Source organism: Emys orbicularis, chromosome 10 (assembly GCF_028017835.1).
Source record: "Emys orbicularis isolate rEmyOrb1 chromosome 10, rEmyOrb1.hap1, whole genome shotgun sequence".
Taxonomy (NCBI): domain Eukaryota; kingdom Metazoa; phylum Chordata; order Testudines; family Emydidae; genus Emys; species Emys orbicularis.
The window spans coordinates 10,267,673-10,294,731 of record NC_088692.1 but is presented as its reverse complement, the minus strand read 5'-3'; the positions used below and the strand labels follow the sequence as shown (position 1 = coordinate 10,294,731).

Below are 27,059 nucleotides of genomic sequence, written 5' to 3'. Positions count from 1 at the left end.
TAATTACATCATCATTATGCTATAATCTCTGCATTTCTTAGTAAAATCATTGTTACTGGGGGGTATCAGCCTTTGTGGAGAAGGATCAGCTCTGGTTACATGATATAAACAAAAGTTTTAAAAAGAAATACAGATTTTCTGGAATTAATGTCTTGTAAAGAGGGTTTTGATGTTTGTATTAGCTGGATGGTAGCATTGGGAAAGAGGCTTTATCAAAGGCCTTTTTACTAAAATATTGCATTCTGGAGCTTGAACAGATGGCTCTGTTTTAAGCAGAGGCTGAATCAGGTTATTGTGTGGTTTTTGTTTTATTACTGCAATGATTTAGATTTCTAACATCTGTTTATCCACCAATCTGTTAACTAACAATCTAACAAAATATGCCTTTCTGAAAATTAGTCCCTTATATTAAAAATTACTGTTTCTTTCCGTTAGTTGTGATTTTCTGTGCAAAAATCCAACAGTTTGGTAATCTGAAGATTTCTTCGGGATATTTTGTTAAATGTTTCCACCTATTAAAATCAGATAATTTATTTAGGTGCCTAAATGTGGTCTTAGGTACCCTCTGTTGAAAATGCTAGTCTGTATTTCTCAGGGCCTGATCCAAAACCATCAATGGGAGTTAAACATTTAGGAGCTTTGGAAAATCCCACCAGTCACTTATTTGTGTCTTCAGGTGCCTAAATACCTTTATAAATCTGTCCTTTTCTCCTTCTACCCTATGTTGAGCCTTTTGTCCTTCCATTCTGTCAGTCATATCTCTTGGCCAGGCAGTAAGTCATAGGCTTTGGGCTTGACTACATGGTACTTTAGTCTGCACCAGATGGGTATACATTTTCATAGAATATCAGGGTTGGAAGGGACCTCGGGAGTCATCTAGTCCAACCCCCTGCTCAAAGCAGGACCAATCCCCAGACAGATTTTTTCCCCCAGATCCCTAAATGGCCCCCTCAAGGATTAAACTCACAACCTTGGGTTTAGCAGGCTAATGCGCAAACCACTGAGCTATCCCTTCCCCCCTTTAGGGCACACTAACATGTCATGCACTAACTGACCTGTGTGGACCGTACTGAGGCACACTAAAAGTTCCCTAGTGCATGTTAATGTAGTTCTGTTTCAAACAGGACTACATTAACACACACTAGGGAACTTTTAGTGTGCACTAGCAGTTAGTGAACAACATGCTAGTGCAGAGTAACATTTATACTCCATTGGTATGGACTGAATCAACATATAGGCCAGCCCACAGCTTCTGATTTCAGTTGTCTTCTGCTTCCCTCTCCTTCAGATCACAGTCCTTCAGTCTGTGACTGTTTGTTTTTGATGTTAAAGTTGTGACAGAAATTGTATTCAGCCAATGTTACACCAGCAATTCAATTGTAATACTTGGTCAGGTGTACCATCTGGGAGAAATGTACATTATTCTCCGTACAATATCTGTTTCCTTTATCCTTCCCTCTAGCTCTAGAGGTGTTTTCCAACTTCCTTTATTAATATGTAACATTTCAAATGCCCCCTTGATTTTTTTCCCTACAAACTAGTCACCCTCAAGGGTCATAGTGACAGCACCCTAGTTCGCATGTCAGTTGTCCCTTTCTGGAGATGTTAATTGAGTTAAATTCAGTCTCGCTCTCAAACAATACACCTCTACCCCGATATAACACTGTCCTCGGGAGTCAAAAAATCTTACCGCATTATAGGTGAAACCGAGTTATATCGAACTTGCTTTGATCCGCCGGAGCACGCAGCCCCGCCCCCCCAGAGCGCTGCTTTACTGTGTTACATCCGAATTCGTGTTATATCGGGTCGCATTATATCGGGGTAGAGGTGGAGTTGTATAGTTGCCTTATATAAGCTATGAATTACTAACAGATTAAAGTCCATCTGTAAGAACTGTCAACCTCAAATAGACTATTAAACGAACAGCCTGGAACCAGGTTTGTCCTTAGAATATTAGTTGTGATGCTGAAATAATTAAAAAGTTGTAATTGAAAATGAAACAAACAATAATTGTAATACAAATTTTAAGACAACTTTAGTGTGAAGAGCCACCTCAGTGCAGCCAAAGATCAGGACATATGCTTCAAAGTGGTTTAGAAACATTGGGAAGATTCATTAATCAATGTAACTAATTAAGCCACCCAATGCAAACAGGCAGTTTAGCTCTTTCCAGATCCAGATCTGAACTCCTAAAGCTTGGGGGCTTCAGATCTTGCTATTCCACCGTAGCCCCTCTCTAACAACTAATAATTATTCGGTGAATTAAAACTGAACATTTTTACTGAAACATTTTTCAGAAAAGAAATCAATAACTCAACTCAGAATGTTTAAGATTAATTGGACACTTTTTAATTAAAGATATAAAATACTGTCTTCAATAATTTCTTATCTTATCTCCTGTTTCCCAACTCTTTTTGTCCTTATATCTCAATTTTTTCATGTCACTGTGATGATGTAATGCAGGGGTGGCCAACCTGTGGTTCCGGAGCCACATGCGGCTCTTCAGAAGTTAATATGCGGCTCCTTGTATAGGAACTGACTCTGGGGCTGGAGCTACAGGCGCCAACTTTCCAGTTGCTGGGGGGTGCTCTACCCCTAGCTCTGCCACAGGGCCTGCCCCCTCCCCTGAGCCTGCAGTGCCCTCGCTCCTCCCCACCCCCCGCCCCAGCCTCCTGCACGCCACGGAACAGCTGATCAGGAGGTGCGGAGAGGGAGGGGGAGGTGCTGATCGGTGGGGCTGCCAGTGGGCGGGAGGCACTGGGAGCGGGGGGTGGAGCTGAGGGGGGGCTGCTGACGTATTACTGCGGCTCTTTGGCAATGTACATTGGTAAATTCTGTCTCCTTCTCAGGCTCAGGTTGGCCACCCCTGATGTAATGTATAATGCTTGGCTATAGGGTAAGGATACTTTCCTGTACAAATTATATATTTATGTTCATATAGTCTTTAAACGTCTTCTGAATTTCATCCATATATCTTAATTCACACAGACATTCTAATAAAGTTCATTTTGTATATTGTAATTTAGGAAATCCTTCATTTTAAAAAAAAATCCTTAGTAAATTTATCTTAAAATTTCCTTTGCCTTTCATTCCTGAACATTGGCTATATGCTTTATTACCCACTATCTTGGGAATTCCCAACCAATCACTTACAATAGTTAAATCAATAACAGCGAGGTAATTATGCAGCACTCTTTCCAAAAGTACTGCATCGCCTATAAGACTTTTGGCTACACCTGCAGTTGGTATTGGATCTGCCTGAAATGTATTCCAGTATTTAAAAATAATGTTCCTTATTGCTGTATGTTTTTGGAATAACTACAGTAGGAACAAATATAATATGCATCGTATTTAAAGATACTATCATTATTATTTAATAGGAAATTTCTCTTTATCCTGTTTGCTTTATTAAATGCAGTATTGATTACATTTTAGCTCCTCATTCTGTAAATCTATGAAACATTTCCTTTGATCCAATTTCCAAGTCAATTAAGCTAATACAGTTCCATTCAACATGGAAAAATTGACCCACAGGGATAATTTAATATATCTTTTTTGAATAAAAACTTTCAAAATGTGATACCGTGGGCCAATTATGCAGCTGGTGTAGATTGGTGTAACTCAATTGAATGCAATGACACTGCTCCAAGTTACACCAGCTGAGGATCTGGCCCTTTGTCTTTATCAGGAGGTTGAGCTGTCAATCATTATGGGTATCTTTACAAATGTTTACTGTTATCTGTCTTCTGATTATAAAGTCAAAATGTCATGGATAAAATATAACAAACATAACTGGAAAGATTGTTTAAATAGAAGCTATTTTGTGCCTCATTGTTCAACATATAGGCTAGCATACAGCAGTTGGGAATACATGTTCCTTCCATTGCTGTCCCTTTTATGAAGAAGAACATTTCTCCAAAAATAAAATAATTGTAAGTTAATATTAATGAAACCAGACCATGCAAAAACACTATAAGAGGAAAACTCCTTACTGATCTATTGGAGCGAGAATAACTCAAAACATTCACATGCTATTTGAGTAATGTTAGTATATAAACTTTTTCCATCTAACATAATTAATCATTTACACCTGCAAATGTTCCTTGAACATATATGGAACAGAATGTATTTTTTGCATTTGTTCATAATTTTGTTACATAATCTATAATAAGAAAAATTCAGGTCCCTTGATGGCGACTCGGAGAGTATTTCTAAAATGATAGGTTTCCCCAGGGGGTTCACTGAAAGCATAATATTTTCGAGAGAACATGTTAGATGATACTGTTGGAAACTCAGGCTTGTATCCTTTAAAGACTTTTTTACGTACTTGACTTTCCTAGTCAGTGGGACTACTACCAATACATCAGGTTAAGCACATGCATACATCTCTGCAAACTCAGAGCCTCAGTTGTGAAATCTTTTTCTCTAATAGCAATGTATTCATTATGATAGGTTTCAGTAGTTAGTTCATCAATGCCTTTGAAATATTGGGCGTGTGTTATGAGATAACCATTGATTAAAAAAATCCCATTCATTAACAATTTTAAAATCCCATTTCATATCTTTGGCAACTGCTCTTTTGCTAACAATTACATTATAATTTTCTAATTTATTTAAAGCTCTCTCCTAGAGCCAGTTTGGGGGGAGGGGGCGGGGGGAGCCACATTCCTCTCTCAGTGCCTGTATACACAACTTCTCAAAAAATCTGTGAAACTGTTAGTGCTAGTAGGTTTAAATTAAGATTTTTCTCTTAATATGCCCTCTAACTTCCTCAGTCTGTGAACCTTGTGAAGTAGTGAAATAAATATTATTATTCCAATGTTACAAGTGAGGAAATCAAGACACAAAAGGATGAAGTGATTTGGCCAAGGTAACAAAGGATTCCATTCAACCACCCTTACTCGTGCTGAATTATACCTTACTCCGCAATGAGCCCCCTTTAATTGAACTAGATTGTGCCTTGTCCTACATAGCTGCACAGGGGAGTAAGCCCCTTCCACTCCCACTAAACTTACACAACTGTGACGTTGCATAAGACCAGTCCAGATAGCAGTTCTAGCACAGCTGAAAGAGCAGAAGACTGCATGCATGATACTGCTTTACGACCAAGTGGGCAGAGAGGATCAGAAAGAGAGCATAAATATGGATCCCCACCCATATGGGCTAGCCAGAACTGTTGGGGCACACAGTGGGGATCAACAAAGTTACTTCCCTCTGAGTCTGGGCAGAAATTGTGCCCCCAACCCATATTCAGCGCTATGATTTAAAAGTACACTTGAGCCTAGTGCACTACTCAGAGAACTGTGACTATGGGTGGTAGATTTGGGCCCAATGTTAGGAGTTTCTTGCTTCAAGTCCTATATTCAGATCACTAGATTGTGCCTTTATCAAAATCAGCATAAAAATTACTGCTGCCTGACCCACAACTCTGCCACTATAATGCTATGGGGTTCCTATTTAATTTTCATATAATCTTTGAGCTTCTCATGTCCTACTAAACCCTCTATCCCAGTGTTTCTCAACCTTTTTGATACCAGGGACCAGCTTGCTGCCTTCCTAAACTGTATCAGGGAGATCTCAGGGATTGGCACTGGTCCACAGACTGGTTGTTGAGAAACACTGCCCTATCCACACTAAGACCTTATCATGTCAGTGCCTCTTAATGGCTCCAACCCTGGAAATCCAAAAAATGACCCAATTCTGAACACAAGTTTAATCTCTAAGTGGCAGAATATTGTGCTCCTATTAGATGGTCAAATCAGAGTTCCTCATCTTTTATAATTTGTGAATCTCGCATTCTGAATAGTTAATACTGCTGCCTTGCACCATTAGTGATAGCAGTGCTGCTGTTTGGTCTGTGTTGTCATTACAAGCCAGATAAGGAGAACTTAACTTGTGGAAAGGAACAGATTCAGCTGAGAGACTATATTTATTCCAAGCACTTAAATTTTTACATATTTCCCTAGATTTGTATTTTATCTAATAGAGTCAAAAGACTATACAGCACATGTAAAATGCAAACAAACTGATCTTACTGCAGTACAAATGATTAGCACTGTCTGACAAGGGAATTTATGAAGACAACTGTTATGTAGCAGCTCTAAGAAAGAGTAAATTATATTAGACCATGACATTTATTGACTCCCCTAGGACTATGCCACCACCAACTACAGAATAGTGCTGTGCCTTCATATCTGGTTTAGATTAAATAGTTTTGCTCTTCGCTCCCTCTATATACATGATTCTTCAGCTGAGCATGTTAATTAGTCTCTTGCTCTTCTTGTATCTGTAACTGAAATAATTACACAGGCCGTAAATACAGAATATTTATCTCCTGAAATTCTGTTGCCTCTGATTTTTAACTGAAGTGGGTGCTCTCATTCCCAGAGTGCTGATCTTCTCACTTTCTGAGAAGGTTTTCAGTCAAACTGGGTTTGCAGCAAAATGGTGTTTGCCAGGAGCATAGAACATGTAACCCATATAGTTATGGTCAAACTCTTTCTCTCGTCATTCTTAAATAACTATTTAATTTTTATATATCATTTATTGTAATCTTCTGTATCACTGGAAGCATCTTAAACAACTTAAAGAAGAGAAAAGGCTCAAACATCACAGACCCAAAAGCTCTTGAATCCTTCCTGTGGTTGTGTCTGAAGATAAAGTCCTGCTGTTGAGTTCCACACGTCTCTGTTTGAATGACCTTTGAATATTGTGTAGTCCTGCCAGGTTCTGTACAGCTTATGCTTAGTTAATATCATTGTTCCTGTTTTAACACGATCCTTTGTTTTCCTAAACAGAGCGATAACACTGGAGAATCAGTTGGTGATCCTTGCAGCAGAAGCAACAGATGCTGGAGGTTACTATGTCCAAGCCGTCAATGAAAAAAATGGAGAGAACAAGACGAGTCCATTTCTTTATCTGAGTGTAGCGAGTGAGTATTGAAATCTCACCAAATTTGCTTTGGTATTGAGGTCACTGAAAATGTTCCCAAAGATCGGCATGCTGAAAAGAATTTACTAGCAAAGTGATCCTGAAAGGAGCTAAGCTTCTCCTGGGAGGTATGGAGCGCACTCAACTCCCAGTAAAGTCAGTGGGAGTCCAACATTAAATGGTTTTACACAAGATTTGGGGTTTGGTAAAGAGAGCCTCAGCCTGCTTGGTACCATGGCAAGCACACCATTAATAATCCTTTTTTACTGTTTTATTAAAGATTCAGAAAAGAAGGAAAAACAGTTAAAGCATTTGACAAATATTAAGTAAGGCTTTCATTTTATCAACATCCCTTGTTCTCTTTCCCTTTAGCTAGAGGGAATTTTTAGAAGGAAACCCTGCGTATTTGACAGTCTCTCAAATGGAATTAAAGATAATTACTGTCCTTTTAGGGAAAAGAGGAGAAGTTAGTTGAGATGGGCTAGACCTGCTGTTGTTGCTGCTGTTAAAGTCCAATCCCATTTCTTAGAAGACAAAACCAAGACATAAAGCCACAAAAGGGGAGAGAGAAGAACAGCAAGGATAGTAAATGCAGCCTTTGTCTTTGGTGTTGACACTCACAGCTGGAGAAACACAGGCATAGAACATGGTCATATTAACCACTCTGAGACTTGGCAATTTGTACCAGTACTAGGCTCTTTAGGGCATTGCAGTTAGCGGTTTCGTTATGGTCTGGTGAGGAAATATCTCAGGATTAGGACAAAGAAGGCCTGGGGTCCCAAGAGATGGTGGAGGTAGTTGTCCAGCTGTCTGGAGTGACTCAGGAGCATGAGTACCAACTTCAGGTTAGTCTGTTAAGAAGCAGGGCACACACCCCAAATTGGTTGTGAGTTCTATACTTAGATTTCACCAACCATCAAGTGTGAACTCCTCAGGCACTACAACAGCTTTAACAGGGAGTCACAGACAGTCCCCTTGGGAACTCCAGTTGATCCTACCACCTAGGTAAGCTTGCCTTTGTGAAAAATAGTCCTTTGCATCAAAAAGGGTTACTCCCTGTCCCAAAGGACCAGTCACTTACCCCAGGCATGATTTTAACATAGTCCTTGAGTTTTATCAGAAGGCCTTTTTGTTTGGACTAATTCAATTTTTTTGTCTCAACTTTTATACCTTTTCCCCTCAACATGTGTTGTTGTAGGTTTTTGTGACGTTTTGTGAGCTTTGACTCACTTTTCACAGATAAGCTCACAATTAGGGTAAACTTGTAGATCCAGTTATCACAACAGGTCCTTCTGAACAATCGGCCAATCGGTTTTGAACCACACCGTACTAAGCTTGACCGCTTTCTGGCCTTTCAACAACAATTGAGAAGGTGTATACTACTATCCAGTCAAGGGTCACACTGCTCCACAGGCTTAAGTAATGGCGGGGAGGGGCAAGAAACTATATCTGGCATACTTCTAAGGTGTTTCATCTACCCATCAATATTGCTTCTGTCTTGTCTGGGTTGAGTCTCAACTCATTGTTATCAACATCCTGAGGCTGGACGCACTCTGAAAAGGTTGGCATAGCAACATGTGGATTGGATGAAAAAGAGGAACAGAGCTTTGTGTAATCTGCATCGTGATGATTGTGCAGCCCAAATTGCCACACCCGATGCCCTATTTGCTTCACACATGTATTAAACAAAAAGGTGAAAACCAATGAGTAGTTTCACCGGCTGTGGAAGTTTAAAGCTCAAGTCAAGTTCCATTTTCTCAGTTATTGTTTTCCCAACTTTGGACACCTTGCAAAAGTGCTGAATACCTACCCGCTGGAAATCGGGATCCTTTAAAGTGGCAAGTTGACCTCCCAAAAACTGAGGCACACAAAATAGATAGTATCAGAGGGGTAGCCGTGTTAGTCTGAATCTGTAAAAAGCAACAGAGGGTCCTGTGGCACCTTCTGTTAGTCTCAAAGGTGCCACAGGACCCTCTGTTGCTTTTTACAAAATAGATATAATTTAAAATGTAGCCTAGAGATCCAATCCAGCTCCCTTTGAAGTCAGTGGAAATATTTCCGTTTATTTCAAGGGCAATTGATCAGGTCTTAGATGACAAAGAAGCAATTTATGAGCTCAGATACCACAGTGGTGAGAGCCATGGAAATATCTGTAATAAATTAAACAGAAAAGGGAAAGAATTGTGGAAATAATAGAAAATGTGCATGAAGGGCTAGTGACTACTGGTCTTTTTGTTCTGAAGAGGTTTCATAGTCTTATTATCTCACGAAAGCTAGAGTGAATTATGATTGTGTCCAACAGACAGCACGGTAAGAAAATGTCAGTTATATGTCAAATGCAACCTGGACCAAGAAGTCATAGATTAGTCATAAATTTAAAATGCCTCATCTTCAACTGAAAAACCTATTTACTGAACTAATAAGTCGTGATTTTTATAAACTATGTATCCCAGCTTCTGTGTAAATCAAGGAGGAATTTTGGCTAGTAAAGCCTGGGAAATAGGAGTTTGAGTTCTGTTACCATTTCTGTCACTTGACTTGCTGTGTAAGTTTGGGTAGATCCTTTAAACTCTGAGAAAGATCTTCAGCTGGTGTAAATTGGTGACTTCAACAGAGCTGTGTGTTGGAGTAAGGGTATAGCCCCAGTATGCTGCGGCAGCTATATCAGTTTATACCAGCTATGGGGCCTCTCCAATTAATATAGTGAGTATAATAACCAGCAGTCTGATGGGCTGTTGTGAAGCATAATGTTTATAAAGCACTGAGCTCCTAAAATGGAAACACTATACTATTTAGATGGAAGTATTATTTTCATCATAAAAACTATGGAACCTTGCATATGCATGACTTCACCAGTGTCACATTTCTGGTCAATATCCCCTGAAGGACATCACTAAACTGTTGTTTGGACCCACACATTGGGCCCATGGGATTTTTTAGCTCCTCTGGGTCTCATTGGGCTCCAGGCACCATCTTTGGCCTGTTTGGCACACTTCCTGCACAGAGACTGTGTATGCTGTCCCTTTTTGGCCCTCTGGGCCAGCTGTACTAGGCCCCCAAGACCAGTGCTGAGCACCCTAAGATTCCCCAGTAACTTAAGCACATGCTTTCCCGGAGTACCATTCTTGTGGACACTCTGGTTGATAGTTTACCCCTTCAGGGACATGTGATATTTGAAGCAAATAGACACAAACTTGGCAAAAAGGATTTCTAATATTTACTTTTTATTTTAGATGGCACAAGAGACAAAAAACCCATCCAGACAAAATAAGAAATATCTGTACACCGTTGTCTGCGTCAGTTTCTTCATGACATGAGTTTTCTTTGGGATTTTGTAAGAGTCCTCTAGGGAGTCCAAGGTCCTTCCTCTTCCCATTCTCTTGTAAATGGCTTCTGCTTCAGAACATGGAGTCTCCTGTCTGACCCTGCAGCCAGCATCCTTCAGGTTAACTTTTCTAGCAATCAAAAAGCTTCCCTTTCCCTCAGGAAACATGCCCCTTTATTCTTGTCCCCCAAACTTCTCAGCCTCTGTGTTTTTAACCAACATCTTGGTTCCTTTGTTCCCCTCCTGGGGATTTTCTGCTCTCTCCTCTAGAGATCTGGAGAGAGCTGGTTTCACCTTGGCAACAGCCTCCCCATTGTTCTGCAAGGGCCTGGTATATTCATCTGTTGATAGTCCTTAATGACTCTAATTCAAATATAGGCACCCAGTTGCCACTTCCTGTCTCCTTAGCACAAGGAGTATCTCTGGAAAGAACTTAATTTCTTGAGACCATGTAGGAATATAACAGTGACTGGGTAAACTGAGTTGCACATAATTTTCATAAAAATAGAGAAATTTCTCACATTCTCCACACCACATTTCCCCACTCCTATCCATATAATGACATATATATGATGTAGTGGTATCATCATCAACTGGTTCCAGGTCCTGTTATCTACTCTCTTCCTTCTCACTTACTCTCTTATGTACAGAAATACAGTAATGCTTTAGCACAGATCATCAGATCACTTCCTGAAGACTTTGGTTTGTCAGGGGAATTAAATAACATACTTTTGATCTTATCAGACTTGGCAGAACAATTAAAGATAGAACTGTTTATTAAAGTAAGGGCATCACAAAACTCTGACACTTCCTCCAGGGGCACACACTATGCACCCAAGCATAGTGAAGCTTGAAGCATCTTTCACATGTAATGTAAGCCAGCTGAAAGTACAGTGGTAAACAGGAAATTTCTCTGCAGTTTCTACCACTTATAGATGAAAGTTATTCAGCGCTTATGATGCTTCTTGATGAAATTACAGGTTTTTCTAGGGGTATGTCTACACTACGAGAGTAGTTCGATTTTACTTAAATCGAATATGTGGAATCGATATTACAAAGTCGAACGTGAGTATCCACACTAAGGACAGTAATTCGACTTTGTTAGTCCACACTAACGGGGCAAGTGTCGACATTGGAAGCGGTGCACTGTGGGCAGCTATCCCACAGTTCCCGCAGTCCCCGCTGCCCATTGGAATTCTGGGTCGAGCCCACAATGCCTTCTGGGGAAAAAAATGTGTCGAGGGTGGTTTTGGGTAACTGTCGTCATCCAACTGTCACTCCCGCCCTCCCTCCCTGAAAGCGCCGGCGGGCAATCAGTTCGCGCACTTTTCTGGTGAGTGACAGCGCGGACGCCACAGCACTGCGAGCATGGAGCCCGCTGCGACCATCGCTGCAGTTATGGCCGTTGTCAACACCTCGCACCTTATCATCCACCTTTTCCAGAGGCAGATGCTGAGAAATCGGGCGAGGAGGCTACGGCAGCACGGTGAGGACATGAAGTCTGAGAGTGGCACAGACCAGTCACAAAGCACGGGACCCCGCGCCGTGGACATCATGGTGGCAATGGGTCATGTTGATGCTGTGGAACGGCGATTCTGGGCCCGGGAAACAAGCACGGACTGGTGGGACCGCATAGTGCTGCAGGTCTGGGATGAATCACAGTGGCTGCGAAACTTTCGCATGCGGAAGAGCTTTGTGAGAACTTTGTGAGTTGCTGTCCCCTGCCCTGAAGCGCAAGGACACCCGGATGTGAGCAGCCCTGAGTGTCCAGAAGTGAGTGGCCATAGCCCTCTGGAAGCTTGCAACGCCAGACAGCTACCGGTCAGTCGCGAACCACTTTGGCGTGGGCAAATCTACCGTGGGGGTTGTTGTGATGCAAGTAGCCAACGCAATCGTTGAGCTACTGCTCTCAAAGGTAGTGACCCTGGGAAACGTGGAGGTCATCATAGATGGCTTCACCGCGATGGGATTCCCAAACTGCGGTGGGGCTATAGATGGAACTCACATCCCTATCCTGGGACCGGAGCACCAGGCCAGCCAGTACATTAACCGAAAGGGCTACTTTTCAATGGTGCTGCAAGCACTGGTGGACCATAGGGGACGTTTTACCAACATCAACGTCGGATGGCCGGGCAAGGTTCATGACGCTCGTGTTTTCAGGAACTCTGGTCTGTTTAGACGGCTGCAGGAAGGTATTTACTTCCCGGACCACAAAATAACTCTTGGGGATGTGGAGATGCCTATAGTGATCCTCGGGGACCCAGCCTACCCGCTAATGCCCTGGCTCATGAAGCCCTATACAGGCGCCCTGGACACTGAAAAAGAACTCTTCAACTACCGTCTCAGCAAGTGCAGAATGGTGGTGGAGTGTGCTTTTGGACGTCTCAAGGGGAGATGGAGAAGCTTACTGACTCGCTCTGATCTCAGCGAAACCAATATCCCCATTGTTATTGCAGCTTGCTGTGTGCTCCACAATCTCTGTGAGAGCAAGGGGGAGACCTTTATGGCAGGGTGGGAGGTTGAGGCAAATAGCCTGGCTGCTGATTACGCCCAGCCAGACAGCCGTGCGATTAGAAGAGCCCAGCGGGACGTGCTGTGCATCCGGGAGGCTTTGAAAGCTAGGTTCCTCAGTGAGCAGGGTAACCTGTGACTATTAAGTTTGTTTAAAGAGAAGCTGAACCTGCCCCCGTTTCTTTACCCAGTGAATGTTCACTATCCTCTCCAGTTACATACCCCGTTCACACCGTCCCCCCCCTTCCAACACGCGTTTAAAAATAAAATCACTGGAAATTTGTTAATGAACACCGTTGTCTTTATTACTGTTTTCGCGGTAAAGTGTTGAAACTGGGACGCAGACTGTGGTGGGGAGCTGGGTGTAGTGTAGTGATGCAAAGGACGCTTCTAAACTCGAGAAATGACAGGCTCCTGCTCCTAGAGTGGTCCGCACTGGTGGACTGGTGGTTTCAACGGAGCCTGCCACCCCTCCTGTTCGGGACTCTGTGTGTGGGGGCTATGTGACTTTGTGGCAGGGGGAGGACGGTTACAGATCCCCTGCTGCATGGCTCTGTGATCCAGGATAAGGACCGCTGCATAAGATCTCTAACCGCCCTCCCCCGCCACAAAGTCACATAGCCCCCCCCCCCCACACACACACACAGAACATGAAAACCACCTCCCAGACTGACCAGGGTGCCTAGTGACTGCAATGTGTGTGTGACCTGCTGCTGAACCTGCCCCCGCGTCTGTACCCTGGTAAAGGTGACTGTCCTGTCCAATTACCAACCCCCTTCCCCCCCCTTCAAACAGACTCTCCTATAAAAGAACATGATGGAAACAGTAATTAACAGAAACGTATTTTTTATTAGCAACTACACAGTTAGGGGATGAAACTGGGACGGGGGCTTGGGTGAGGCGGGAAGGAAAGGACTTATCAAATGTTGGGGAATGACAGCCTTCTGCTCCTTGAGCAGTCTGCAGGGGTGGAGTGAGAGTTTTCACGGACTCTGCCGCCCCTCCTTCTTGGGACTTTGGGTGAGGGGGGTATGGGACTTTGTGGCGGGGGAGGGCGGTTACAGATAGACTGCAGCGGGGCTCTGTCCTCCTGCCTCCGGTCCTGCAGAACATCCACAAGGCGCCGGAGCGTGTCCGTTTGCTCCCTCATTAGTCCAAGCAGCGTTTGAGTCACCTGCTGGTCTTCCTGCCGCCACCTCTCCTCCCGTTCAATGTGTGATCGATGGATTTGGGACAAGTTCTCCCTCCACTGGGTCTGCTGGGCTGCCTGGGCTCGGGAGCAGCCGATAAGTTCCGAGAACATGTCGTCCCGTGTCCTTTTCTTTCTACGCCTAATCTGCGCCAGCCTCTGGGAGTGTGATGCCAGGGTAGGTCGGGAGACAGTCACAGCTGTGGGATGGGAAAAAGGGAGTGAATTCCTCAGAAAGATAAATTTTGTTGTGAACAAAGAACATAGTCTTTCTCTGTGAACAAGACCATGCACAGCACCTATCACATGCGCACTCAGGACAAGGTCGAATTTTCGGCCTTCGCATTCAGTGCCTGGGGTCTTGCAGTGCAGATCAGAGAAGCGGGGCAGGACAGTGGAATTTGGGTAGCAGGCTGACATGGTAAGCCGTAGACTTGTGGCTGCTTAAAACTTTAATAATAGCACTGGCCTCCTTTCACGGTCAAAGCAATGCTCCTAGCGTTGGCCAGTTCCTGCTGCCAGCAATCCAGCAAGCATGAACTCTGCCCCTGTCCCACCCCCTCGCGGCTGTCCCAGGGAAAGATCCCTGTATGCTGCCCCTCTCCCACCTCCACCGCGTGGCTGTAAACCGCCGGTTACAGTTCTGTAAAGGAACAGGCAAGCAGTCCCAATACTAACATTCCCCTACCTAATTCAAAGCAGGTCAACATGAGCGACATCACTCTGATGAGGATTTCAGAGACCGAGAAAGAACGGCTGCTTCGGGAAAGCCTGCAAAGACCAGGGCCGTATGCCGCCATGCTCTGCAAGGCAATGATCCCAGAGTACTTGCTGATCTCCTGGCGCGGAAACGTTTCCTACTATGGAGGACACAATAAGGCCGCTCTCCCAAGGAACCTCATGCAAAGGCTTTCCAATTACCTCCAGGAGAGCTTCATGGAGATGTCCCATGAGGATTACAGCTCTATCCCCGGACATATAGACCGAATTTTACTGTAGCTGCACTGGCAAGGACTAAACAGTAGAGTGCCTAGGGGAAACCAATCATGATAAACCGGACATTATTAGATTTTTTTGCAGTAGTTGCACTGCCAAGGACTGAAACGTTAAGCGCCTAGGGCAAACAAATCATGAAAAACCCACTGTTAATATGTTCTGTTCAAAATAAATGTTTACATGTTTAAAACACTTACTGACTGATCCTTCCCCTGATTCTGGGTCCGGGTTAATGCCTGGGGACGGTTGGTAGGGGATCTCTGTGAGGGTGATGAAGAGATCCTGGCTGTCTGGGAAATCAGCGTTGTAAGCGCTGTCGACTGCCTCGTCCTCCTCATCTCCTTCCTCATCTTCCCTGTCCGCTAACATGTCCGAGGAACCGGCCGTCGACAATATCCCATCCTCAGAGTCCACGGTCAGTGGTGGGGTAGTGGTGGCGGCCGCACCTAGGATGGAATGCAGTGCCTCGTAGAAATGGCATGTCTGGGGCTGGGATCCAGAGCATCCGTTTGCCTCTTTGGTCTTCTGGTAGCCTTGTCTCAGCTCCTTGATTTTCATGCGGCACTGCGTTGCATCCCGGCTGTATCCCCTCTCTGTCATGGCTTTTGAGATCTTCTCGTAGATCTTTGCATTCTGTCTTTTCGATTGCAGCTCCGAAAGCACGGACTCATCGCCCCACACAGCGATCAGATCCAAGACTTCCCGATCAGTCCATGCTGGGGCCCTCTTTCTATTCTGAGATTGCATGGCCATCTCTGCTGGAGAGCTCTGCATCGTTGCCAGTGCTGCTCAGCTCGCCACGATGTCCAAACAGGAAATGAGATTCAAACTGGCCAGACAGGAAAAGGAATTCAAATTTTCCCGGGGCTTTTCCTGTGTGGCTGGTCAGAGCATCCGAGCTCGGACTGCTGTCCAGAGCGTCAACAGAGTGGTGCAATGTGGGATAGCTCCCGGAGCTATTACCGTCGATTTCCATCCACACCTAGCCTAATTCGACATGGCCATGTCGAATTTAGCGCTACTCCCCTTGTTGGGGAGGAGTACAGAAGTCGAATTTAAGAGACCTCTATGTCGAACTAAATAGCTTCGTTGTGTGGACGGGTGCAGAGTTAATTCGATTTAACGCTGCTAAATTCGACATAATCTCCTAGTGTAGACCAGGCCTTTGACCCAAGCTTCATGAAAGGCAACTATAAGTAACCAGGTTCACAAGAAGGTGTGATCCCCACATATGAAGTTGACTGAGGTTTCAGTATGTAATAAAATGACAAAGATGATAAGGTAGTACTCTGTGGTATCACTTCAATAAAAAGGTGAGGTTCTGAGAATCCAAGCTATACTGAGACCTAGCTATTAACCTAAATAGAAAACTATAGATAATAAGAAACCCTACACCAATATAACCCTACACCAGTCTAGGAACTTTAGCAATGTGCAGTTATATTGTCAATCTCTCTCCAAATATTTTATGAAAAATCAGAAAGAGCATAGCCCTGGTATATTAGTGAATAAGCAAGATTGCAGAAGGTGGGCATACGTAAACTGTTTTGATAGCACGGACACTGATGGTTGAATTGCTTTTGCAGCACTAATCATCTGGAACTGCAATTCAGGACCTTGCTGCTGGACCTTCTTGTTAAGCTGTGAAATATTGAGGTGCATGTCGTTTCAGTAGATATATTAATAAATTAGATATTCTCAAGACCTATTCATACTGCTAGGAAATATAGAGCGTTCTGCAGACTTGGACATCTTTTTCTGATGCAGGCTTTGTAAAAACACAAAACACAAAACAAGATTGATGAAAATTGTAAAAACCTTGCCAGCTAGCATTTCTGAAGAGTCAAAAGATAATAAAGACAATTATCATTTAATGAAGATAAATTTCCTCCCTGAGCATTGGGAGTGTAAAAAGGAAACCGTTGTGCAATTGGTAAGATTGGAATAGTTGGGGTCTAAAAATTATACTCCTGGTATGGTTGTATTGTAATTAATTTAAAATACAAGGATGTCATATTATCATGCCTAGCTTCCACTTGCAGTAAGAAGGTATTTTATTCTGTGGTGGTAGTCATCTATCAGATGAAGCTAAATAGACCTAATTGTCCCTGGCTGAAACCCATTTAATTATTCAGTTAACTGTTATCAAAACACAAAATTTAAAAGATGAAAAATATTCAACTTCAGAACTGCAGAGTACTGATTTTTCACCAAAAGTATTTGAACAATAAAAATCTTATTACAGTACAAGATGTTTAGGTCACTGTCAGGGTCCATGGAGGTCAAATAACTATAAAAGGGTTTTTACGCAGTGAGCATAACATTTTAGAAATTAATTGCAACAAACAGAGGCAAAGGATTCATTTAGTTTTGGGGCCATATCTAGATTCTTTTATCACATTCCCATCCACACTTCATGGCACCCCAAACTCATCTTTCCTTATTTTCTTTTTATTTATATAACTAAAAAAAACCTCTTATTACTTGTCTTAATTTCCTTGGCAAGAGCTAATTCTGCTTAACTTTTAGCAATTCTCACTTTTTTCCATATGTTTTCTAAGCTCCAGGATGTAGCTTTCTTTGCTGATCAATCCCTTCTTCCATTCCCTGTAGGCATTCTGCTTACTTCTAATAACATTTTGAGGTGGTTTTTCATCCAGCTGGGTCTGGAGCCTTTCCCTACAAGTTTTTTCCCCTTGTTTGGGATGCATTTATTTTTGAAATACTTCCCTCTGTCAGTATTGTTAGGAAGATAAATCATCAGCAGGTCCTGAGTAGATATTTTCCTTTCAGGAAGGAAGCATTTCTAAACCATAATTTCTCTTATTCACCACCAAAGTTTACTGCAAACTAGAATAGAGGATTCACTTTGAGGTTTTAATGTGAAGTAAAGTCAGCAGATGTTGAGGGTATAGAGGTGGGCGAAACATATTGTTGCATGAATTTTTCATAGCTAACTCCAGCAACTCAGGTGTAGGAAGAAAAAAGGAATTGGCCAGACCCTCCTGAGGACAGACATTTCTATTCTGAGGTCAAACTCAAGCAAGCTCTATGAACTTGTCAAACTGTTTTTAGTCCTTGCCATGGGAATTTTACATTCACTTAGCCTCCATGGATTAGTTTTGCTGAAATAAAATTAATGCTTCAATAAGACATTTTTGTTTAAAGAAAAGGTACATGGGATGGAAGCTGAGGAGAAAATTACATTTCTGAGCAATGATTGTACTTTATAAGCCGTCAGTTCTGATCAGATGCGAGGAAAGTCCAGTATAGCCCAGCTCTGGGTGCTCTATCAGCTGTGCCACTTTTATTTCTTTCTTGAAAATAATGCCATTTCATTTCCCTTCCTTTTCTTCACAATGTTTAAAATTTCTCCTTGTCAAGGAGAATTTCCAGGAAGAATATCATTGTGATTGTTTCATCTTGTCAGGCTGGTCATAAGGTGCCATTCATTCTGAGAATTGATTGGATACAACTTAAAATAAATTTGCGGTGGGAGGGCTAGATATTTTCTTAAAAGTCAAATATATATTTACAGTAATTGAAGTTATAACAAAAAGATTCCATTAAAATGTTAAAGGTTTGACTTTTGAATCACAGAAACAAATATTAAAGTTGGATTATAGCTGATCAAAGCTAGGAATTTTAGCTAAGGCTGTAATCACTAATTTAACCCATTATAACTACCTGGGATATTGATTTGATATGTTGATATTGGACTACATCATATACATTAAATTGGAATAATGGTATGCATTTAGGACATAATGGCAATCTTAAACTCCATATTTCATGACTCCCTTTAGATTGTCACATCTTTTCCTGTAAGGAAAGCTCCCCCGCTTATTAACAACGACTGTATAGAAAATAAATTATGTATTACAAAGAATATATCATTAAAATATTGAAATAATAAATAGTAGCTAATAATTATCTCTGGAAATCTCATCTCTTTTCTGGCCTTATATCCTTTTAGTTGCCTTCCTTCCTGCAGACTAGAAGGCAAAGTGACTATCTTATGTCCCTCTGTTCCATTGCACTGTTTTGGCAATGCTTCACCTTCCCAGCAGGTTGCATTCCACACATTTCACATCTGCTGTTCCTCCCTGGCCCAGATTGAAAACATCTCCCCTGCTGATCTGAACTTGAATTCCAGCTGACTTCACACCTGGATACTGGTATTCAAGGTTCACACAGCATGAGGGGAAGGTGAGATTGAACATCCAGACCAAGGAATGAGGTAATGAGCAGATAAGATCAACTTATAACTACAGTGTTAATATTTTAAAAGCCAATGTCATTATTTTTGATAGTAGATAATATTTCTGCAATAAAAAAGGCAGGTGAAATTTCCTTTAAAATAACAAAACAGAACTCCAAATCTTTGAACTTTGAGAGTTTTCGATTTCTAAATCAGCATAACAAAATATTTAAAAATCAGAAGCTGCATGTCTGTGAAAATTTATCATTTTAAATATTATTACACTGGCAAATGTGTATCCAAACTGCAAGGTTTTCAAAATGACTACTCTGTTCTTGAACTGGGTGAGCCACTCCGCACTTCTCATTGCTGCTGACTGTACTATGGAAAATAAGTGGGTGGAAGAGGGAACAATCCATCCCTTTTCTCCTAGATACAAAGAGGGGGCAGAGCCTCTCCTATTGTACATTTTCATAGCTCCATTGACTTCAGTGGGGCTATGAAAATTTATACCCACTAGAGATCTGCCCCCTAGTGTGTATATATTACACACATTGCTCAGCCAAAATAACTGGCTTTGTTTTTTTAAAACCTAGCCCCTATTTTAACCTAGGTTTATAATATATATTGAACTTTGTGGATGTAGGTCTATATATCTAGCTATATAATACATATGTATAATATATCTAGGCTGTCACCTAAATCTTTTATTTATATCTGACACATGCAATTAATCTCTCCCTCTCTCTAATCAGTTTTGCTATTACATTCATTGGAGTGATTTGTCTCCTATCTTTGCCACTGCTCTGTAAGTGATATGTGAAGATAAGAGATTCTTAGAGGACACAAACAGGGAAAATAGAAAATTGGATTGACCTTGCAATCATTTTATAAAATGTGACATACATCAATTATACATGCCAGCTAGGGTAATGCCATGTTGTACAAAGCATGATGATTTTCTGGAAGACCATCATAGCAGTAGTACCAAAAAACGTTTATATATAGAAAAGTTTTATTATGAGAGTGGACCTCTACTTTGCCAACTTACTGATTCACCTAGAAAAAATATTTTAATAATGTTTTGCAAATTATGGTGAAAACATACCAAATGCCAAACGAATTAAGCTTGTGTCTACATCTTAAAAAGTACAGGCACTTCCAGTGAGATATAGCATATACATTTTTATGTCAGTCAGGCTTTGAGAGATAAGTAAATTCATACTACAGTTGTGGGGTTAATTTTTAAGAAGAAATTAAAAGCACGAAGAGTATATGAATGGGTAGAAGAGATGGGTGATTAATAATCCTGAGTCTCTACAGACATGGGATAAATTTCCTATCAAATAACCAGATCCAGATAGTCCTGTTCAAAGTACTGTACAACTAGCAAAATCTGTTTACATTTGGTTCTTAAATATTTGGGTTAGGATACATAAGTTCAGATTCTCAGCTGTGGCTGAGGAGTGCTTGGCATAGTTGAGGAGGGGGCAAAAAGATGGCTTTAAGCAACATTTGGCTCCCTGATCCCAGAGCCCTCTGGTCCTCAGCATAAATTAGAGTGGCTTTATTAGAGCCTTTTCCTTGGACAGTCGCCCTGTACCAGTAGCCAGGGTGTGTGCATAGGAGCTACTTGGGCAGCTATATACCACTCAAAAATCCCCTTAGTCTGGGGATATCTTGTGCGGCCTGACTGCTGCATCAGTTTTAGGGCAACTTGGGATCATTAGAGTGGTGGAGAGCAGCTTGAGAACACTGGAGAACCAGGGCTATTGACCGTTGTAAATCAGTTTTATTTTTCATTCTGATAAAAATTGTTTTCATTTCATTATGCTGATTGGATATTCAGAAAACCACAGATGCTGGAAATGGTAACAGGAAAAGGATTACCTCCTACATCCAAACTCACCCATAAATAGTAATAAAAGATGTATCATAACACCAAGAAACATACTCTGTACTGCTTTCTTCTGTGTTCTGCTCTGGTTAGATATATTTCAGAGTTAAATATTGCAGTAATAAAGCTAATGACAAATAACTACTTGTCACCTTGCTACATAGGTCCAGCTATACCTCCTTGTAGTGTGAGATCTTACAATAAAGCAGGGTCAAGCCTGGTTATTAGTTGGATACGAGACTTCCAAACACTTTTGTGTGCTGCAGAAAGTGATAATGATAATTGAATAGGTGGCACTTTCATGACTACGTCAGTTTTGAACCAGTACACTAGCATGCCATTGGAGGGCATTGGGCTGCTTGAAGATGGCAACTTTTCAATGGGAAATAAAACTAAGCTTTTATCCACTTTTGATCATTCAAGCTCTCATGCCAATTTTTAGAAATTGGGAGCTAACCTTAATATTCTGGACCAATTCCATCTTAAGTGTATTCTGCCTACCAAAAATCCCTTCTGTAGTTTCAGTTGGCTACGTCATTACTTCATTTCCTAAACATTATGTGCTGTTAAAGAGCTGCAATCTTGCATCCCTGAATTGTCTGAATTTTTCCTGTGTAGGAAGTGATAACTATGTATACTTTAAGTTTGCAAAATACTTTGGGATATTTGAAAAACTCTTTATATGCATTAGTAATAATAATAAATTATATATTATTATTATTTCATTTGTTAGAGTAGGGGAGCCATTAAAACTGAATAACAATATCCCATGCTGACCATTTCCTGGGACTGTATGACTAACGACAAATAATTTAGAACTGTCAGTTTTTCTCAACAATGTATTCCCACCCAAATGATCAACCTAAATAGAAAATATTTAAACTCCCAGATAAGAGAACTTTATTAAACATGCTTTAGAAGCATTTATAAAATGTTTTTTAATCAAGATTTTTATATTCTCACCTCTACCAAAGAGAAAAAGATGTTTTGGTTTATGTTTTTCTAGGTTGTTTGGTTTTTGTTGTTGTTTTTTTTAATTCTGTGAAGTCTAAAAAAGAATAGCTTCTGGAGTCCTACATATCAGTTTATCTTCTTCTTTTTTCTTCAATGCTTAGCTGAATGGTCTGCCATAGCAATCATTCCCCATTTGGTCTGTTCCTGTGCGGCCACAAGGGCTTAATGGGTCAAGAGTCCAACATCAGAACAGACATGATGCACCCACGTGATACGGGGTCTGCCTACTGCTCAGTTGGTGGAATTTTATCCCGGATGTTACAAGCTGCCCAGAGAATGGCGGTAGCCAGTACGTCTTGTGATATTCTGGTGAGATGTCCAAAAAGCAGAAGACGTGGACAATGGCCCCAGTAGTCTGTAGCTACCATAACCATCTGTGTTATAAATGAAGTCATTCCTCTTTATGCCCAAGATATGACATTGGTGTTTTGTGTGGAAAGCCTCCAGTTTTGCCCAGTCTGAGTGGCAATAGTGTCCATGTTTCACAACCGTATAGCGGTACAAAGAGGAAACGGCTCTAATAGATCCTGAGCTTGCTTGTCATGCTGAGATTGTCATGCTGCTGATGCTGTGATGCCAATTCGGTGAAGAACCTCTGTATCAGAGTTGGAGGAAACAGGCGAGTATAGAACCCAAATAGCAAAAGCTGGAGACTGCTTCAACAGTTTCATTATTCAAAGAGATTGGAGTTGTGGGAGGACCTGACATTTTCAGCTTTGTCTTTGACCATGAACCATGAAGCCCAACCTTGGCCAACTCCGGCCTCGCGAAACCTGTCAGGGCTCTTTACTAGAAGAACAATGTCATCAGCATAGTCAAGGTTTGAGAGCAAGAGATCACTAATCTTAATGCCTATGGACCTAACGGAATGCTGCATTATGAAATCCATTGCCCGACAAAAGAGTGCAGGGGCCTAGACATAGCCCTGCCTGACACCAGATACTGATTTAAAAGATGCCAACATTCCAATTCCAGTTTACCCCCTTTGGATATTGCCTTCTGAACTTTTATATGAGTTTTTCTACTAATCCAACTCATTAGAGTATGTAAGCAGCTAAGATGACTGATTTGAAAAATTTCTGTGTAATTTACACATTCTTATAATCTAACCTATCTAAATCGGGAATTTCATCTATCTAAAGTTGCTGGGAAACAATGGAAGGTGCCTGCACAATTTCAGATCTCATAGATTGCTAAAGGTACACACCAGGAGCCATATTTGCCTCTAATGTCAAAAATTCTAGAAGCTGTAACCTTTTCTGTGAGATTTACTGAATGCGGAATTAACTTAGAATAGCTATTTTAAGGAGAGCTAATCACAATTATTTTCTTGTGGTATGAGGCTGCAACAGCTCTACGTGATTTTGTAATAAAATAAGATTATATGCTATCAGTTCTAGGAGTTATAGTATGGAACCATATAGGTATCTTGCTCAGCTTCTCAGTGATCTTCATGTCAAAATATAATCATCATGTAATTTCTTACAAATGAAAAGATGTAATTTAAAATGACATGTTCCAAGGATATGAACAGGGCTCACAGGTTCAGTCATCCAAAGTAAGTAGTTTAGGAGATATTTGGCAGCAAATAAGTTGAGGTTTTCTTTTTTAACTACCCCATATCAGAAAAGTTTGCTTATAAGTGTCTCTCTTGTTTTATGCATATTTATTTCTTAGCAGAGTAGCTCAATATGATAAGCAGTTACTGAAAAATTCTGCCGATGGTGTGTTTTACATATATTAAATAGTTCTATTAATGAAGATTATGACATAGCTTAGAAACAGTATATTTTAAAAATCTACTGCTTTCCTCTTGCATTTTTGACAAACATAATCTGAAAAAAATAAACGTGAAAGATCAGGGATTATTATTGTAATAAATGTTCAGGTTAAAGCGTTTCTTTTTAATCTTTTATCAATATAAAACACAGAACCGGAAAACGGAATAAGGCTGGAAGTTCTCTTTGTGTTCTGATGCCAGCACTATCATTCTGTCAGCAGAACTACTTGCTGGGAGTATATTATTATTATTTATTTTATTAACCATGATTATTACAGTAGTGCTTAAAGGCCAACCAAGAATGGGGCCCCAGTGTGCTGGACACTGTACAAGTATATGTATTCAACTCTAAGCTATATATGCAATGACATGCAAAAAGGCCATCTGAACATTTTAATGTTGGAAAGTCAAGCATTCATAAACTAGGAAATGCCAGATTCAAGTTTGCCCATGCAATCTTAATTCTATCATTTGTGCATGTGCATTATGATACCACCTGTAACATGATCACAGCCTATTTTTTTCAGTTGGACCTCTGCTTCATTCAGTTCACAAGATGGACAATGCTTAATGAATTAGCGAGGATTCTGTAGCGAGTGAAGTTGTTGTCTGTAGGACTCTTACTGAAGTTGAAAAGTGTACAGTAAATGAGACATGGGTCTATAAAGAGAGAATGGATAGTCTTGTGGTTAAAGCATTTGATTGCAACCCAGGAGGAGAATCATAGAAATGTAGGGCTGGAAGTGACCCTGTGAGGTCATGTAGTCCAGCTCCCTGTGCTGAGGCAGGGCCAAATATATCTAGACCATCCCTGACAAGTGTTCGTCTAACCCATTCTTAAAATCTCTGAAGAGGGGGATTCCACAACCTTCTTTGGTAACGTATTCCAGTGCTTAACTATCCTTATAATTAGAAAGGTTTTCCTAATATTTAACCTAAATCTCTCTTGCTGCAGATTAACCCTTTACTTCTTGTCCTACCTTCAGTGGACATGGAGAAAAATTGATCACCATCATGTTTCTAACAGCCTTTAAGATATCTGAAGACTATTATCAGGTCCCCTATGAGTCGTCTTTTCTCAAGATGAAACATACCTGTTTTTTTAATCCTTCCTTATAGGTTAAGTTTTCTAAACCTTTTATCATTTATTTTTTTGCTCTCCTCTGACCTTTCTTCAATTTCTCCACATCTTTCCTAATTATGGCTCACAGACACACTTTAGGAAACAGTACTCATGCTGAGGCCTCACCAGGTGAGTAGAACAGAACAATTACCTCCTGTAACATACCTACAATACTTTTGTTAGTACGCCTCAGAAGATATTAGCCTTTTTTGCAACTGCACCACATCGTTGACTCGTATTCAATTTGTGGTCCACTATAACCCAGATCCTTTTCTGCAGTACTACTGCCTAGCTCAGGGGTGGGCAAACTTTTTGGCCTGAAGGCCACATCGGGGTTCCGAAACTGTATGGAAGGCCGGGTAGGGAAGGCTGTGCCTCCCCAAACAGCCTGGCCCCCACCCCCTCCCACTTCCTGCCCCCTGACTGCCCCCCTCAGAACCCCCAACCCATCCAACCTTCCCACTCCTTGTCCCCTGACCGACCCCTCCCGGGGCCCCCCGCCCCAACCGCCCCCCCAGGACCCCACCCCATATCCAACCCCCCCTGCTTCCTGTCCCCTGACTGCCCCGACCCCTATCCAAACCCCCGCTCCCTGACAGGCCCCCCGGGACTCACACGCCTATCCAACCCCCCCGATCCCCGTCCCCTGACCACCACCCCCAGAACCTCTGCCCCATCCAACCGCCCCCCTGCTCTCTGTCCCCTGACTGCCCCCCAGGACCTCTACCCCTTATCCAACCCCCCCCCCCCCCGCTCAAAGCCCCCTTACCATGCCGCTCAGAGCACCAGGACTGGCAGCCATGCTGCCCGGCCAGAGCCAGCCACGCCGCCGCGCAGTCTAGAGCACCGGGACAGGCCGGCGGCTCTCGCAGCTGCACTGCCCGTCAGGAGCTCGCAGCCCCGCCACCCAGAGCGCTGGCGGCACGGCAAGCTGAGGCTGCGGGGGAGGAGGGACAGCAGGGGAGGGGCCGGGGGCTAGCATCCCTGGCCGGGAGCTCAAGGGCCAGGCAGGAGAGTCTGGCCTGGGGGCCACAGTTTGCCCACCTCTGGCCTAGCTAGTTATTCTCCATTTTGTAGTTGTGCATTTGATTTTTTTTTCCTTCCTAAGAGAAGTACTTTGCATTTGTCTTTATTAAATTTAATTTTTGTGAATTCAGACCAATTCTCCAATATATTACGGTTATTTTTAATTCTAATCCTTTCCTCCAGAGCACTTGCAGTGCTCCCCTCCCCCCCAGCTTGGTGTCATCCGCAAATTTTACAAGCATACTCTGCACTTCATTAACCAATATTTTCATTAATAACTTGAATAGTACTAAACCCATGACAGACCCCTGCAGTTCCCACTTGATAGGTCCTCCCAGTTGGATTGTGAACCGTTAATAATTACTCTTTGAAAATGGCCTTTCAACCTGTTATGCACCCACCTTATATTAAAATTTCATCTAGACCACATTTCCCTAGTTTGCTTATGAGAATGTCATGGGGACTGTAGCAAAAGTCTTAATAAAATCAAGATATATTATGTCTACAGCTTCCCCCTATCAACTAAGCCAATAACCCTGTGAAAGAAGGGAATTAGTTAGTTTGGCATACTTTGTTCTTGACAAATCCATGTTGGCTATTACTTATCACCCTATTATCCTCTAGGTGTTTACAAATTGATGTTTTAAATAATATGTTCCAGTATCTTTCCAGATATTGAAGTTAGGCTGACTAGTCTGTAATTCCACGTGTCCTCTTTGTTCCCCCTTATAAAAGAAAGGTATTATGTTTGCCCTTCTCCAGTCCTCTGAAACCACATCTGTCTTCCATGAGATATCGAAGGTAATCGCTAATTGTTCCAAGATTGCTTCAGCTTCTTGCTTATGTATCCTAGGATGAAGTTCATCAGGTCCTGCCAACTTGAATACTTATCTAAATATTCTTTAACCTGTTCTTCCCCCTTGTTGTTAATATTAATTGTGTTAAGTATCTGGTCACAATTAACCCTTCTTTTAGAGAAGATTGAAACAAAATAGGCATTAAATACCTCGGCCTTCATGATGTCAACCATTATTAGCTCTCTTTCCCTGCCAAGTAGTGGACATATA

The 27,059-nt window shown here is 41.8% G+C and overlaps 1 protein-coding gene across 1 annotated transcript in view; it reads left to right on the top strand.

Moving 5' to 3' along the window:
- The window catches only part of SDK1 (sidekick cell adhesion molecule 1), a 675,085-nt gene that overhangs the window by 387,407 nt on the left and 260,619 nt on the right, over nucleotides 1-27,059 (top strand). Inside the window, exon 5 of the mRNA XM_065411886.1 lies at nucleotides 6,798-6,931. Coding sequence (XP_065267958.1) covers nucleotides 6,798-6,931 — 134 coding nt within the window. The remainder of the gene's footprint in view (nucleotides 1-6,797; nucleotides 6,932-27,059) is intronic.